The 16,353-nt window shown below is 36.7% G+C and overlaps 1 protein-coding gene across 6 annotated transcripts in view; it reads right to left on the reverse strand.

Moving 5' to 3' along the window:
* Positions 1 to 1,789: 1,789 nt before the first annotated feature.
* ZNF638 (zinc finger protein 638) overlaps positions 1,790 to 16,353 on the reverse strand; it is a 155,474-nt gene continuing 140,910 nt past the window's right edge. For 5 of the 6 annotated variants that reach the window (XM_008960272.4, XM_055107806.1, XM_008960275.5 and 2 more), the window contains 7 exons: positions 12,807 to 14,031; positions 12,141 to 12,206; positions 9,433 to 10,387; positions 8,195 to 8,299; positions 5,424 to 5,525; positions 3,566 to 3,684; positions 1,790 to 2,107 (listed from right to left, as the gene is read on the reverse strand). In XM_008960272.4, coding sequence (XP_008958520.1) covers positions 2,042 to 2,107; positions 3,566 to 3,684; positions 5,424 to 5,525; positions 8,195 to 8,299; positions 9,433 to 10,387; positions 12,141 to 12,206; positions 12,807 to 14,031 — 2,638 coding nt within the window. In that variant the 3' untranslated portion in view covers positions 1,790 to 2,041. The remainder of the gene's footprint in view (positions 2,108 to 3,565; positions 3,685 to 5,423; positions 5,526 to 8,194; positions 8,300 to 9,432; positions 10,388 to 12,140; positions 12,207 to 12,806; positions 14,032 to 16,353) is intronic. The other variant, XM_008960274.3, reaches the window with a different exon arrangement.

The following is a 16,353-nucleotide window of genomic DNA, read 5'->3' on the forward strand; positions in this document are numbered from 1 at the left end:
GGCAAGTTTCCACAGCATCCTAATGCCAGAAAGGGTAATAAAATCTAAAAACTTTTATAGAGATCATGTTGAATGTAAACTTTTTTTGCCTTGGAGTCTAGATGCTGAGTTTGAGACCAGCCTGACCAACAAGGAGAAAACCTGTCTCTATTAAAAAAAAAAAAATACAAAATTAGCCGGGCGTGGTGGCACATGCCCGTAGGCCCAGCTACTCGGGAGGCTGAGGCAGGAGAATCGCTTGAACCCGGGAGATGGAGGTTGCAGTGGGCCAAGATCGTGCCACTGCACTCCAGCCTGGGCAACAAGAGCAAAGTCTCAACAACAACAACAAAAAATTAAGTCAGCTGCAATCCTAATTATATCCCTCAATCAACTAATAAGCAGAAACTACTATGTATATGACATTCCAATTGTGTGGTGTGACTAAAGGAGGAAGATTTTCTGAAAATGCCAAGAACAATACTAAAATTATATGCAAAGAGCACATGTTTATTTTCTGAAAACCTCATACAAATCTTTTGTATTTGAAGCCCTATGATAAAAATTACCAGCATTAAGTGCAAAAAGTCCCAGAGAAAAACATTATTTATAATGTATAATTAATGGTCAACATTGGTCACTAGGATAAAACACAAAAATCACCCCTACCATTTTTATGCTTTAGCAGCTCCTCCTCTCATTCTAATTTAGAATCCCAATTTCAAAAGACTGATCCAGACAAGATTAAAGAAGCTTATAACTTCCCTAGTTGCAAAAGTCCCAAAAGCAAGCTGAGGAGAAAGGAAGATTCTTTAAAACTAAGATTCTTATTCACTATGACTGTGCTTCTGTAATTTACAGGCACCTTATTCCCCAATCTTTTAACAGCTCTTCTCCCTCTTATTATCCGGATTCATCTGTAAGGTTTTAATTCCAACAAACTCTTGACAGCAAGCCGCTCCTCTCTCTACCCCACCCCCTTGTCTGTGACTTGTAGCATTCTGTAATTTTACTCAGGCTGTGGGTAAGTCTCGACTAAGTATGCAGTGAGTTTCATAGGAGGTGACAAAGAGGTGCTGCCTTTTTTTTTCTCCAAGCCCTTCTTACTGACTGTGATGTCTCTTGTGCTGTGATGGAAATAAGACATCTAAAAAAAGTAGGGTTTTTGTTGTTGTTGTTGTTCCCCTCCATTCATCCTCTTTGTATTATTAATTGGTGCACTCTATCTTGAGGCATCAAATACTAAAACAATTATGAGTATGCAGACTATGTCTGAAGAATGGCTCAATCTAAAAACTTAAAAGTATAGGGCTATTTCCATCACCTGCTAGCCATTCAATTATTTTTTGTGCCCTTAAAACTTCTTATAAACATATTCAACTATAATTCAAATGGTTTAAAAAGCTACTCTGGTGGTCCACAGAAGTAATGGCTGCTCTGTAGATTCAAGCTAATAATAAATGACTAGCTTGGTGTTACCTTAAATGGGTTCTGGCAGAAACAGCAAGTGTTACCAGAAGCAGAAAAAATACCTTTCCAACACATATAAAAATCAAGCAAAGTTTCATTCAAACCTATTTGGGGAAAATATGCTGTAATCTAATTTTATCCAGAAAAAATTTGAATTTTAAGAAATCTATGACCTGTATACACATGAATGGCTGAAGCAAAGTAAAACACTGTCATGCTATGACTTCCAGTGATACATGAAGAATCCCCAAACATCCCAAATCACAGGAGTTGTAGTGAAAAACCTTGTCTGCAATCAGAGGCAAGCAAGTCTTTAAAAAATCAGCCACAAACACAGATGGTATTTTAAATATACAGTAGGAACATTTATTTTAACACTTCTAAAAGATATTTCTCCATGCCTGATGATTTGATATAAAAATCAAACCCATCATACTTTCCCCATCAGTCTCTCTACATTTAGGGCAATCAGAAATTTGTACAACACGAATATTTGCTTCTGAAACGAAAATTACAAATTAAATGATAACAAAAATACACAAATCAACTGGACCCTAAACAAATTTCTAGTGAATTCTTTCCTTTCCCCCAATCACCTAGAGCTTCTTTCTTCAGCCTCATTCTGCTCCTTTTCCTTTCTTTGCTTGGCCATGAATTTCTGTTAAAAGCAATTTGCAATATAAAATACTTATTAGACGTTATTTTGCTATGTGTGCAAACTTATCTACTGTATATTTATAATTTAAAAGAAACTGATCCAACAAAATATTATAAACACAGTGCCTTATATAACCATTTCTTCCTTTCATTCATCAGTCATTTGATGTTTATGACACACCAGGTATTACACTTGGTGCCTGAGGATTCGGTGGGCAACAATACAGATAGAATCTTTTATACAATAAAGCTTACATTCTAATGGGAGAAGAGAAACAATAAAAGAAAAAAATAAAATACTTTGGGGGCGGTGGTAAGCACTTTAAAGACAGTGCAACAACGTAATTGAGGCTGAACTTTTTTTGGGGTTCTACTTAGCTAGGTCTTTCTTAAGCAGACCTTTCTGGGGAACTGATATTTGAGACGAAACACATGAAGAACTGGCCATGCAAGTAGGACTGGGAAGGGGCAAAAGAACAGCAATATAAAGGTGCAAAGGCAGCAATGGGTCTCTCATGTATGAAAAACAGAACAAGGAGAGCCAGAAAAGCTAAAACACAGAAAGCATTCAGAGAAGTAGAAAAGAAATCAGATCATGCAGGGCTTTGAAGACCCAAAATAAGAAGTTTGGATATTAGACCAAGTGCAATATGAAGCTACTAGAAGGTTTTAAATGGAAAAGTGACATGATGAACTAAGTTAAGCACACAGGTAGCAAAGCACAATGTATAAGAGCTTGGGCCTAGAATGAAATAGAGCGGAGTTCAAATCCTAGGTCTGCTACTAACTAGCTATGTGACCTTGGGTTTAGATACGTAACCTCCTTAAGTCTATTTTCTCATCTTTAAGATTGGAATAATAGCATCTACCTCATGAAGTTGATGAGGAGATTAAATAAGCTTCCAGCATAGAACAGCTCAGTAAATGTTAGATGAGTGTCTGTGCCACAAATTCAACAGAGAGGATGTACAAAACCCTCAAATATTCAGCAGGAACTAGAGTCACCACTTCAATTATGGTTAATGATGATTCTCCAGAGTAACACTTCTTAAAGATGTGTACAATTTAAAAAAGGTTTTGTGATTAAATCAGTTTAATAAATGGTTTGCATAAAGTTAAGCAGGATTCATTCCGGCTAGACAATTCAGAAACTTTAATATGCTAATGTCTACATGACAAGAGGGCATCAAAATATGCAGTTTCTTACTTTAATAATGGAGTGTCATATGACACTAGTGATCTGCAGAATCTACTCTGGCAAATGTTGCTGTTCAAGGAAAAGGAATAAGGACTAGAAATTACAGGCAAGGTACACTGAAGGAGAAAACAGGACTTAAGAGGAATAAACTGGCATAAACATTCTCCTAAAGGGGGGGGAAATGTATGTTTGGGGAGATAAATAATTTGATTCTAAGACAATAACAACACCTCAAGATTTTGTAAGAATTTTTAAAATTACCTCAGTATTTTGCTTATGACGTGTACTCTTGCAGTGATTTGTCATTGCTTTTTCACCTGAGTAGAAGAGGGAACAAATTGGACAGAAGAATCCAGCCTTAGGTACAAGAAAGTCTAATTCTAGAGGATAAGAAGAGACAAGAAGAAAATTAGCAATAATTAATCTCCAGTTGTGTTCATCGATTTATTCATTTATTTGAGACGGAGTCTCACTCTGTCATCCAGGTTGGAGTGCAGTGGCGCGATGTCAGCTCACTGCAACCTCTGCCTCCTGGGTTCATGTGATTCTCCTGCCTCAGGCTCCCGAATAGCTAGGATTACAGGTGTGCGCCACCACGCCTGGCTACTTTTGTACTTTTAGTAGAGATGGGTTTTATCATGTTGCCCAGGCTGGTCTCGAACTCCTGACCTCCCCTATAGGATGTGCCTGCCTTGGTCTCCCAAAGTGCTGGGATTACACGTGTGAGCCACAACTGGCCTTCATCAATTTATTTAAACACGACAAAAATATTAAGCACAGTATATACTTAAATATAAGAAGAGTACACACTGCTATAAATTTAGAGATCAATAGTAGTAATTTTAATCAGAAAACTTAAGTCTTTATTTCGTTAACATATTCTATACTATTCCAGAACCTCTAGGGAATGCCAGTATGCCACTGCTTTGATATAATGCCAAGTTGAATAGATTCCCAAGGAGAATCTTCGGATAACAAAGAACTGTTCAATAATCCTTCAGAATACCAAGTCATTAGATAAGAACCTAACAGTCTAAAATATACCTCTGGCTGGGAGAAGTGGCTCAAGCCTATAATCCCAGCACTTTGGGAGGCCAAGGCGGGCAGACTGCTTGAGCTCAGGGGTTTGAGACCAGCCTAAGCAACAAGGTGAAACCCTGTATCTACCAAAAATACAAAAATTAGCCAGGTGTGGTGGCAGACGCCTGTAGTCCCAGCTACTCATGAGGCTGAGGTGAGAGGATTGCTTGAGCCTGGAAGGAAAGGGTTGCAGTTAGCTGAGATCACATCACTGCACTCCAGCCTGGCTGACAGAATGAGACCCTGTCTCAAAATAAAATATAATAAAAATAAACCTCTTAGGAATCCCATTAAAATAAAAGAGAGAGAAGAGGTAGAATGATGGGCAACTGTCTGATTGAGGAGTATGGTGGCTGAATAAGGTCTCCCTCAGCTCACCTTAGCTGACCATGAACAAAGTCGGCTAGCAAAGATTTTCTGCATGTTCTGCTTAACTGGAGTGACTTTCTGCCTGGGCAAATATAACTCAATTCTCACCAGAGTGGCAAAGAAAGCACCAGTAATAAAAGAGGAGATACATCCCAGATTTCAAGAGTGCGGTAAAAATATCCTTCTCAGGTAAAAACAGCCCAGTAAGCTGTCTTCAAAAATGCCACTGTGTAAAACATGCAAATTTCCACTATAAAATGACAGTGCAGCCAAGGTTACCCAATTACTCACCTAAACAATAGAATACTTATTATGGTGTTTTGTTTTTTTTTTTTTTTTGAGACGGAGTCTCACTCTGTTGCCCAGGCTGGAGTGCAGTGGCGCTATCTCGGCTCACTGCAAGCTCCGCCTCCCGGGTTCACGCCATTCTCCTGCCTCAGCCTCCCGAGTAGCTTGGATTACAGGCGCCTGCCACCACGTCCGGCTAATTTTTTGTACCTTTTAGTACAGACGGGGTTTCACCGTGTTAGCCAGGATGGTCTCAATCTCCTGACCTAGTGATCCACCCACCTCGGCCTCCCGAAGTGCTGGGATTACAGGCTTGAGCCACCATGCCCAGCCGACTTTTAAATTTCATATGGGTAAGAAAAAAATGTCATTTTAACTTTACCCTCAGGGACATCAGACGCCACTGATTTGCCTGAAGAAGAGTCTTCAGTCTTCTTGCGTTTTCGCTCTGGTTCTGAATCCTTTAATCCAGATTCCTCATCAACTAAAATTTTTCGAGGAAAAAAAGCTATTCAGAATAGATTTACAGACTTTGTAAAGTTAACATTGGATAATTCTTACCTTTTTCTTTCTCAGGGAAAACCTCCCTTTGTTAATCCCATCTGGCCATTCTTTGCACAATATTCTCCAAGATTCTTTAATGTAAGGAATAAATGGGTAAATCCATTCAAATGGATTTAGGAATATAGGTCTAAAGCTAACAGCAAATTTTATTTATATATGTTCCAGGCAGAATTTAACGAGTAATACAAGTCCTATCATTACTGGCAAGAGAACTTATATATGCAAAGTGCTAAGCTGAGCAGAGAGTGGAGATTAAGGGAAAAGGATACCAGCAGAAATTGATTCTATGGCCCAATACTGAGGCCCTTCCAATCTAGAAAATTGAGCCTAAACTGATAGCCTAAGACCCCTGTTAGAATCACAAGTAAAATTATTAATATAAATGTTAAAGCCCACCAAAGTGAGTAACACGTAAGAAGCACTCAATGTTAGCAGACTCTGCATACTATGATCTTGGGGACAGACAAAAATGGACTGATTCCAAGCAATTCTGATTACCCTCAGTAGCTGAAATGCCTTACTGTTGCCTAATACTTGACAAAACCCTTTTACATATATAATCATTCATTTAGCTTTTACCTCATGTAAGATAGGCACGTCAAATCATTATTAACCCATCCCTATTTCTTCAGAGATGGAGAAAGCACAATCAAAAGAGGTAATAAACAGATATGCCCAAGGTTGCATAGCTAGTGAGTGACACAGGCTAGAACCAAGACTTTGTGACTTCAAGTTCAGTGTTCCCTCCATACATCTGGGCTACTCTTTAGTATTCCTGAGGGGATGGCAAGGAACTCTGAAATCATTACTTACTCTTATTCCTCACACTTTACTGATCATCAAGTCCTACAATCAATAAGAAAAACGTATCTTCCTTTTCTTAACTTGATGGTTAAAACAATCTGGTTTCCTTGCCTCCAATCTCTTTCTATAATTGTTTATTTCTTCATCAGGGTAATAAACTTTCCCAAACATATCTGTTCCTGCCACTCCAAAGGCACATTTATCTTAATAATATATAACATATATTAAAATTATATATTTAAAATAGATTAAAATAAATGATTTAAGTTTACAATTGTGTGGAAAAATGACTTTTTCTTAAGCTAGGTCCTTTTGTCAAAACATAGTTCATTAGTAGAAATATATTGTTACGTAAGCAGTAACTAAATCATCCTTTTATATTACTCAGTTGCAATGAGGTAGTTCTAAGCAAGCTGATTGCCAAGGTTGCCCTACCATACAGAAATTCTGAAGTCGGGGGGTGACCTCATGAAATCATGCGAGAACCTAATTACTGAACCACCACCTATAGCTTGGTTATCAAAGATTGTTTATGGGAAAGAATAGACAAGGAAGAAGGAATACCCACTTGACCATGACTTGGCAAAGAGTTTCAAGAGAGGGCATAATCAAAAGTAACCAATCATGTGGAAAAGTCAAGTAAGACTAACTTAAGAAGAAAACACTTTAAAAAATCACGTTTGACAACAACCTAATGGGGGTTTCATCAACATCATTTTCAGGAAAGTGGTAGGAGAAAGAAACCAAAATACATTCAGTTCAATGAGAAATTAAGACGTAAAAGTAGGTGGTTCTTTCTAGATGTTTTGCTCTAAAAGCAAGTAGAAAAGATAGGAGCTAGAGAGATTTCAAGGTCAAAGGGATATTTCTTTCACGGGAAAAACTTGGCCAAATTTTATATTTTATGTGTATAAAGCAAAATATAAGTTGGCAGACAAGGGAGATCCTAGATTTACTCTGGCAAATAAAAACGAAAGCAAGGACATCCAGTGAGAAACGGGTTAGGTGATGTAGAAGGGGGGAAAAGGCTAATTTTACATCTGGTTAGGAAATAGTAAAGGAAGGAGACCTCTAATATATTGGGAGCAGCACTGAGAGCCCACCTGAAATCCTTGGACCAAATCATACTTGGTAAGTTTTCCTTAGAGAAGATAGGATAGGAAAGAAAGAGGGCAATGAGGGTGCTACAAAGAGAATGGTAAAAGCCATACCCTTACAGTGCTCTATTTAAATCATACTGGCAAGGTGATTTTTTGCTTAACCTCTCTGAATCAATAAACCCCTTGAGAGCAAGAGCTATGTACTTTCTTGTCTACCCTTTTCAACATTGTTATGAAGGATACCCAATACAATATGACAAGTATCTGCTGAGTGACTAACGTGTTCTTTCTCACTAGACACTTCCTTATTTGTTTCAAGTTAAATTTTATAAACGCTATTAAGGCTTCTTGTTTAATTCATTGGCTGGCTGCTGACAAGCATCAACAAAGCAAGGTCCACAAATAATAGCTAGTTAATAAATAATTTCTATCTGATGCTGCAACATGGTCAGAAAACCTTTCGAGGATCATTTCCTCTAATCTGTCACATTCTAATGTCAATAATCCATTCTCTCTACATTACAAAGATCAAAATGTTACCCACATCTAATAACTATAGTTGACTTTTCCCACCCCTGCTCTATTCCACTGATTTTCTACTTTTCTTCTTAGACAGATCTTTAAAACTTCAACTACTCTCCTGTGTTGTGTAACTTTCCTTCCCATTCCAACAATCCTGCTTTACCTTCACTCATCTGGAAGGCCTCTTCACCTTTTGCTGGTTCTGTCACAACAGCTTTTTCTGATGGCAGAGTTTTCCCAATTCTAACTCTCTTGGTTGGAGTTTTAGCTTTAAAAAGAAAGTCCTAATTTATTGCTCTAGTAACAGTATTTAAATTGCTTTAAATTAAACATATTATACTGTCTGAATCAACATTATACATTTTTGCAAAAAATACCCAAATTTGGGAGGGAAGCCTACTGCTAATATAAAATAGAAGAATTCTATTTTAAAATAATCAGTTTAATCTAAGCATTTCCTTTTGTTCCCAGTTATCATTTTCCAAGTAACTATGCTTTTCTAACTTCTTTTCCCAGGATGTCCATAAATGTTTTTCTAATTTGTTCCATAAGCCTGTGGGACCTTCCTAGTATTTTATTCTTAGTTGAGTTAAATCTTTCAGGTTTTTTTTCTTCTTTTTGGAGACAAAGTGGCTCACTCTGTTACCAAGGTTGGAGTGCAGTGGCACAACCATTGCTCACCACAACCTCGACCTTCTGGGCTCAAGCGATCCTCTCGCCTCAGTCTCCAAAGCAGCTGGGACCACAGACGCATGCCACCGTGCCTGGCTCATTTTTAAATTTTTTGTAGAGACGGAGTCTTGCTAGGCTGCCCAGACTGGTGTCGCACTCCTGGCCTCAAGCGATCCTCCCACCTCGGCTTCCCAAAGTGCTGAGATTACAGGAGTGAGCCACAATACATGGCCTCAAGATTTTCTTAATGGAAATTATGTTTATCTCCCTCAAGTTCGGAAAGTGAGCTGCCCTACTATTCTGTATCATTACAATATTACTTTAAAATCAAATAGTTCCTTTATAAATAGTTCTTAATTCTAAGTCTAAGCAAAAACTGGGAGGTAATCTCATGTAAATGTTCTTCTATTTATCAGAAGTTGTCTTCTTCCCACAATACAAATATATCATTTTCATTCCAATTCTAATTTGGCTACTTTAGTTTGTTTTCTGTTTTTTTGTCATCTTTTCTTGAAGTATAACCTGGAGCAAGTTCTGCTGTAAAACTTTAAAAAACTGTGAAACTTGTACACATTTCTTTGGAAAATTTATTGTTGACTTTAACTGTCTGTTGGCCTCTAATATCAATACTGGGTGACATTATTGGTAATGCCACAACATGTATTTTAAAATTAATTTTAAATGTAATCCCCTCATAAAACAGAAAGACTACCCCTTCCAAGTATCTACCTGTTAAGTGTCTTTCAATCATGGTTTTTAGATCTTCTTCCATAACATTCTCATTTACTGGACCCACTTGGGACAAGGATTCAAGTTTTGTCTTTTTTGTGTCCACAGCTCTCTTCTTTCTATTCCCTTTTTTATCTGTGGGATGGTCATTTTTGCTTTGTGCTAACTCAACTTTTAAATCATTATCTCCATCTTCCTCCTCTCCAACTTCATCAACAGTAACAAAATTAAGCTCTTCTTTAAGGTTGTTAAAATCTGCCAGAGAGTCTTCATCCTCTTCAGTTACTTCATCCAAAGTCACTAAATGCAAATCACTGCTGTCATCTTGTATTTCATCTACAGTAACTAAAGTAGAAGGGTCTTCGGGCATCTGAGAAGAAATAAAGCCAATGGAATCCCTTACAGTATCTCCTTCATTTCCTTTAGTATTTAAAGTGGCAAAAGTTATGTCTGCTGACTCATTCAAAGGTAGCTCTTCCACTTCTCCAATTTCATCCACAGTTACCAAGCGTTCCTGTTTGAGGAGATCTTGTTCTTCAGCCACTGACAGAACAGTAACATCTTTAGGTTCACTGTGGGAAATGCAATCATCTTGGTCAATTAATTCATCTAATGTAAAAAGTGAATTTGAATTTTTTACCATTTCTTCCATATTTAGTTCTTCTTCATCAATTACTTCATCCACAGTGACTAGAGCTTGTGCTAGATGTGCAGCTGCATCTTCCTCTTCCCCAATCTCATCCAATGTTACAAAAGATAGTTCTCCCTCAACACCACGAGGAGCGGAAGTTTTCCCCTTTTTCTTCTTTAAGTTAAGTTCAGAGAAAGGAACATTTTTGAGAGTTTCTTTCCTTTTTCCCTTTAGTGGATTCTGCTTGGCCTGAGAAGGATTCACTTCTTCTATAACCTCATCCACAGTAACAAATTCATCCAAATTAAATGGAAATAATGGCTCCTGTTGGAAAGTTAAAAATCATAGTATTGTAAACAAATTTTGACCACTGGCTAGATTCCAAATAGTCACAATAAATGTGCATGCAGATCATTTGGGAGAATTTCAGTGCAAATTAGGTTTCCTAAAGGCTAAAATTAAGAGTTGTTTTTTTTAAAGCCCCACAAATGACCCAGCTATAATTCACAAAGTATAAGCCAAAAGTAAAATTCTAACAGTATCAACCTAATTCCACTTTTACTTAAATTCAATAAGATTACATTTCCTAAATGATGAGTTTTGAAGTATGACACATAAAAATACATTTAAAGTATTTGTCAGACAATACAAAGGATTTACTGTTCCATATGTCAAACATCTAATAAGTGCTCTAGAAGACTTACTGGACTTCTAAAAGCACCTCAAATATAGTTAGAAAGTAAACAGCTAATTAGGCTGTTCCATTTATCAGTATATATTGATTACACATTAATTAATTATATATAGAATACATATTTTAAGAAATACAGGCCGGGCATGGTGGCTCATGCCTGTAATCCCAGCACTTTGGGAGGCTGATCACCTGAGGTCAGGAGTTCGAGACCAGCCTGGCCAACATGGTGAAACCCCATCTCTACTAAAAATACAAAAATTAGCTGGGTGTGGTGGCAGATGCCACCCAGCTACTCGGGAGGCTGAGGCAGGAGAATCACTTGAACCTGGGAGGCAGAGGTTGCTGTGAGCTGAGATCACGCCATTGCACTCCAGCCTGGGGGACAGGAGTGAGATTTCGTTGCAAAATAATAATAATATTAATAATGATAAAAGAAATATAATGGTTACATTTTGAGAAAGTTGTATGAAAAAATTATTACTAAGACTCAATGACTAACATAACTGTATTTGAAAACAACAGTATCCGTAATTTTTTTAAATGCCGTCAATAGTAAAGAAGATAAATTCCTACCAGGGCTCCTATACATTTAGTATATTATTAATGATTAACTGCTATTATATATAATAACAACATTAGAATATGTACCCTGTAATTTCTAGGGAGAATATCTACAAGCGATTGTACTATCAAATTAACAAAGCAAACTGAAGTAGCCACAATCCTTACTTCTGCTTTAGTAGCCATAATCCTTACTTCTGCTTTAGTAGCCATAATCCTTATTTCTGCTTAAAACTAGTAACATTTCTCCTTGCCCCAACAACATAGGCCCAAATCCATCCCCTACCAGGTAAGAAAAGTAAAATGACTGAAAAAAATTCTATGACTGGTAAAAACCTTAAATAACAACCAAATATAAAATATGTTTGACAACAGAACTTCGTACCAGTAAAGTTAATCTTAGAGACCATCCACTTAAGGTTAAATTAGAGCCAAAAGGATAACCTGTTTTAACAAAATGAGGATGACTCAAGTCAAATGTCAGTCTCTTTTACATATATAAATTTTTTTTCTGTGTCTACAACCTATTCCTGTCAATATGAGATTGGAGGTATTGCCCTACTCTACTCTCTTTCTGTCCCCATATAACATTTTGCCCGCTCCCCCCGCCTCAAGAAAACACAAGGTGTTTAGACTAGCTCAAGGTCAAAAAGTAAATTAATGGTAGGATTAGAGATAAGTTAAAAACAAAACATCTCATTCCTATCCCTTGCTCTATACTCTTAGTCTCTAACATTGTTAAGGCAGGCACAAGTTATAAGATAGATGAACTGTGCTATGGAGATGAAAAAGAAGGGTTAGGGTCTGTGATCTATTTTTTACCTCTTTAGATTTGGAACTTCTACCAGTAGTGCTTTTAGGATTCTTAGTGTTTTGCTCAGCCAAAGTCTGAAATAGTAAATAAGAAATACAGAAAAACGGAATTTACAACCATATTATTAATGCTCTGGAAAAAAAAAAAAAAAACCAGTAAACACTACCCAAATACAGTCAATTATGCAAATTATTTAACATGTATACAAAACTAAGTCAACAGTCACTAAACAGTATAGGCACAGTCTCTACAAGTTGTAGTTAAATTCAGTTTTACTGATCTTTTCGTCCCACAATGTCTAGTTAGGCAATCAGTGACCTGATAAAGGAAGCTTCAATTTAAGAGAGGAAACAGTTTCCCATTCAGAAGCAGAGTGGTAAATCACCTTAGGAGATTCACTGCAGACTTTTTTTTTTTTTTTAAACCACAGTTATTTCCAAATTGTATCCAAATAATGCTTTTCAAACATGTCAATAAATTATGAGCTTGAGTTTAATACTCTGAATATCTACTGGCTTAAACAATGGAATCATTTAAGAAAAGGAAATGGGAGCTTCCGGGGTAGAGTGAGGAGATGAAAGTATGAAACAAAATTACATCTCCTACTACATAGCTACAGCAGCGGAGCTAATCACTTCAAAGACACACTGTGCCATTCTTCCTACCCTCCTCACCTTATTGTTGCTGTCATCCCGTTTCATGATGGAAGGTCTAGCCTCTGTTTCCTGAGATTGTTTTGTTATATCCCTGTAATCCAGTTTAGAAAGCTTGCCTTGCAGGGCTGAGATCCTTCCACTGCCTCCTCTGGTAAGACTGCTCTGAGTAGGTTTGAATTTACTGCTGCTTTCTGCCAAGCCTGACCTGGCACTTGTGGGTTTAAGCAGACCAAATTCCTTGGCTGAAAGTTTCTTTTCAGCATTTATTTGATCTCTGGGCACAGATTTTGGAAAACTTTTCTGATTTTCAGTTTTTGAAACTGTAGCTTTTGCCTTAGGAGAAGAGACTATAACAGCCTTGATGCTTGGTTTACTGCTAGATACATCTGATACAGCCAGAATACTAGTTTTACTAGTTTCATCAGGCTTATTAGCCTGACCCACTCCTTTATTTGGGTATGCCTTGAATAAAGTGTTTTCTGCAGGCTTTTCTTTCATTGCTGCCATCTTTTCCACCTTTTCTGCATCCATCCTACCTTCATTCTTTTCAGCCTTCTCTGTTCCTATTTGAAGATCCATTCTGGTTTCCTTAGTATTAAATTCATTCTCCTCCTTTTCATCCATGTTACCTTTTTTTTCAGAAATATTCTTTTTGTCCACTGTCTTCTCATCCCCAGTGGGAATTCCTGGTACTAACGTCACAATACAAGTTGATGGCAATATTTCTGAAACAGTTTCATTTTTTTCTACTTCAGCTACAGCTTCTACCATAGTCTGTGTAATTCCAGAAATGAAATCTTCTGCTTCAGATGGAGATTCTTCTAGAATTCCTTTGAGGTTCCTTTCTTCTACAAACACACTGTCAGATGGTAACAATGCTGTTTTAGGGTTAATAATTTCTGCCTCTTTCTTCTCCAAGTCACTGTTAAACATCTGCTGATTTAAAGCACACTCCTCGGCATTTTCAGTGAATTGTTCAATACTGACTGGAGCGGATGCTACAAGAGGAATTTCTTCTTTGACCTCCTCTCCTTGAGTTTCAAGCTCCAAAGTTTCAATAGCAAAGTCAGAATCACATGTTGCTTTTTCAGGTTCTTCCTCACAAGGCTCTTCCTGCTGTACCAAAGTTTCTGTTTGAATGCTGGGAGTACTTTCTTCTTCAAGCTCATTAGGTTTAACAGAGGGACTATCAGTTGCTGTTTGCACCTCACTTTCATCAACTGGACTGTTTTTCAAGCCAGGGCTAAAAGTATTTAAAAACAAACAAAAAGAACACAAACAAAAACACAAACAAAAATCAAACTATGATGAGAATTCAACCATTATAAAGAATCCTGCTGATGCCAATTGTTAAGACTTCCTGATGCATTCGTAATAAGCACTGGGAAATCCAACCAATCAGCATAAAATGGGTAAGATGTATTGCTGGAAATACGTAAATAATATAAATTATGACTGTTGATATGTTCCTTTTGCGCTCATGTAATTACAGCCAATATTTTCCCTCCTCTGTCAAGTTAACCCCTGACATTGAAAGGTCAAATGTGAATCTGAGACACTTCAAATATTATCAGGTCCTATTCCCAACAGTGGTAACTGAAATAATAAAATATGTGTACAGTTCTACAATAAAACTAATGATCCATGCATTATGATTTAAAATTTTATAAGTGAACCTTACCTAAAAAGAACATAAACAGAAACTGGTTTGGGGAAAAGACCATACTCTAAATCACATCACCTTTTTATTTTTTTTTTTGGATGTAAAATATTTTTTTAATTACCCAAGAACCATATTTATTAGTGATAATACTTAGAACATTTTTTGGAAGGTATTCTTTACATACTCTATTGAGGATTTAAAGCTAGTGACAAAACCTGATACAATCACCTTATGTGAACATACAGTCTTATTATAAATATTTGCCTTTGGCTGTAAGAAGAAATGCATTAAAAAATAAACCTTCCCAATTCAAGAGAATAATGTATAATTCTAATATTTAACTTAAATGTGTAAGTAATATTCAGAAGAAATGGAGGAAATACATGGTTAAGTATATGTAATTCATCTTATTTCATCATGGTCTTCCCAAATCTAAAGTATATGAAAAGTGAGTAGTCCTATAATTCCAGTACTTTCACTGAGGTAGACACAGAATAAGTTATTTTTATATTAATAGTCCACAAATCAGAGGTTTTCTTGAAGAAGAACAAGGAAAACCTTAGCTTCCAAAAACAATGCCCAGCATGCTATCAATGCAAATTAAAATTTACCAAATATATTCATATAATGAGAAGCAGCAGATTGGAGAAAGACACCAGAGAGTGATCCTATCATATCAACACCTGATTATTAAAAAGCACTGACTTTCTTCTCCTATTTTTTAAGGAAGGAGAGGATGAGCCAACCCTTTTGACCTGCTTCTTAGAGGGTGGCCATGTACCCTTCAGTTAACAACACAAGATGATGTATATCTGTGTGCTGAGATGTTAACCATATTTAAGAAAGTTGTGCTACCACATCAGGGTCTTAAATCATTTGAACCAAACTGGTCTTCCCTCATGCCCCAAAGATTACATCCTGAGGAGAAAACTTTTCTACCAGATTAGAGAAATACCTCTTGACCCTAAACCTTAATCAATATGTATTCTATCCATTGTGCAAGTTATTCTTTGCATGCTAAAATGGTTTTTTTTTTTTAAATAATCACACCTCTTTTTTTCAAAATATAAATGGCTAATTTTAAGAGTTTCAAATCTTTACAATTCAAAATAAAATTTGTGGCAAAGCACAACCAGAAAGAGCAGTGACATTCACAGTTACAGCAGGTATATGAATATTACTTCTCAAAACAAGCTTTTGTCTTTAAATTACAAGACTCATTTCCAATAATGAAGAATATATTCAAATTCCTGCCTCATTACTGTACTGCATATTAACCCTACATAAAACTTTAGAAACTTAGGGCTAAGTAAAAACATCTACGGGGCTAGGATAACAATGGAGACCTTGATTCCTGGCTCAAGGATATAGCAAGACTTTCCCCTTCACAAGTTTTTCAATAAAAAAGTTATTATCTTATATACAAACTGAACCATTATGCAGTTCCATACTTGAAACAGAGAACACAGGTCTACTCAGAAGAATTATTTAATTCCATATTTGTCCTTGTGTGCTAGTCTTTTCAAATCATAGTTTTTTCTTTAGAGAAGTCATTTACCAAAACTAGTATCTGCTTTCTGGCTAATATGGGAAAAAAGCCTCAATATTGATCAAGTTAGTTTGAAAAGACAGTTTGAAATGTCAAATAAATGACATTAACACCAAAGTTAAACAACCACTCTTTGTAACGATCAAATGAAAACACAGCCATATTCTGGGAAATGGAACAGAAAAGGATTCCAGAAAGGCATTTGAGATACAGATATCTCATTTGCCACTCCTCCCTCCAGCCCCAATATCCCAGTAATACCAGAATTTCACAGCCTTCAGAAAAAGCATACAATAAAAGCTGGGCATGAGAACAAACGTTAACACTGAAAGACAAACATTCTGAGAAACCTT

The sequence above is a fragment of the Pan paniscus genome, chromosome 12 (assembly GCF_029289425.2).
Source record: "Pan paniscus chromosome 12, NHGRI_mPanPan1-v2.0_pri, whole genome shotgun sequence".
Lineage (NCBI taxonomy): Eukaryota > Metazoa > Chordata > Mammalia > Primates > Hominidae > Pan > Pan paniscus.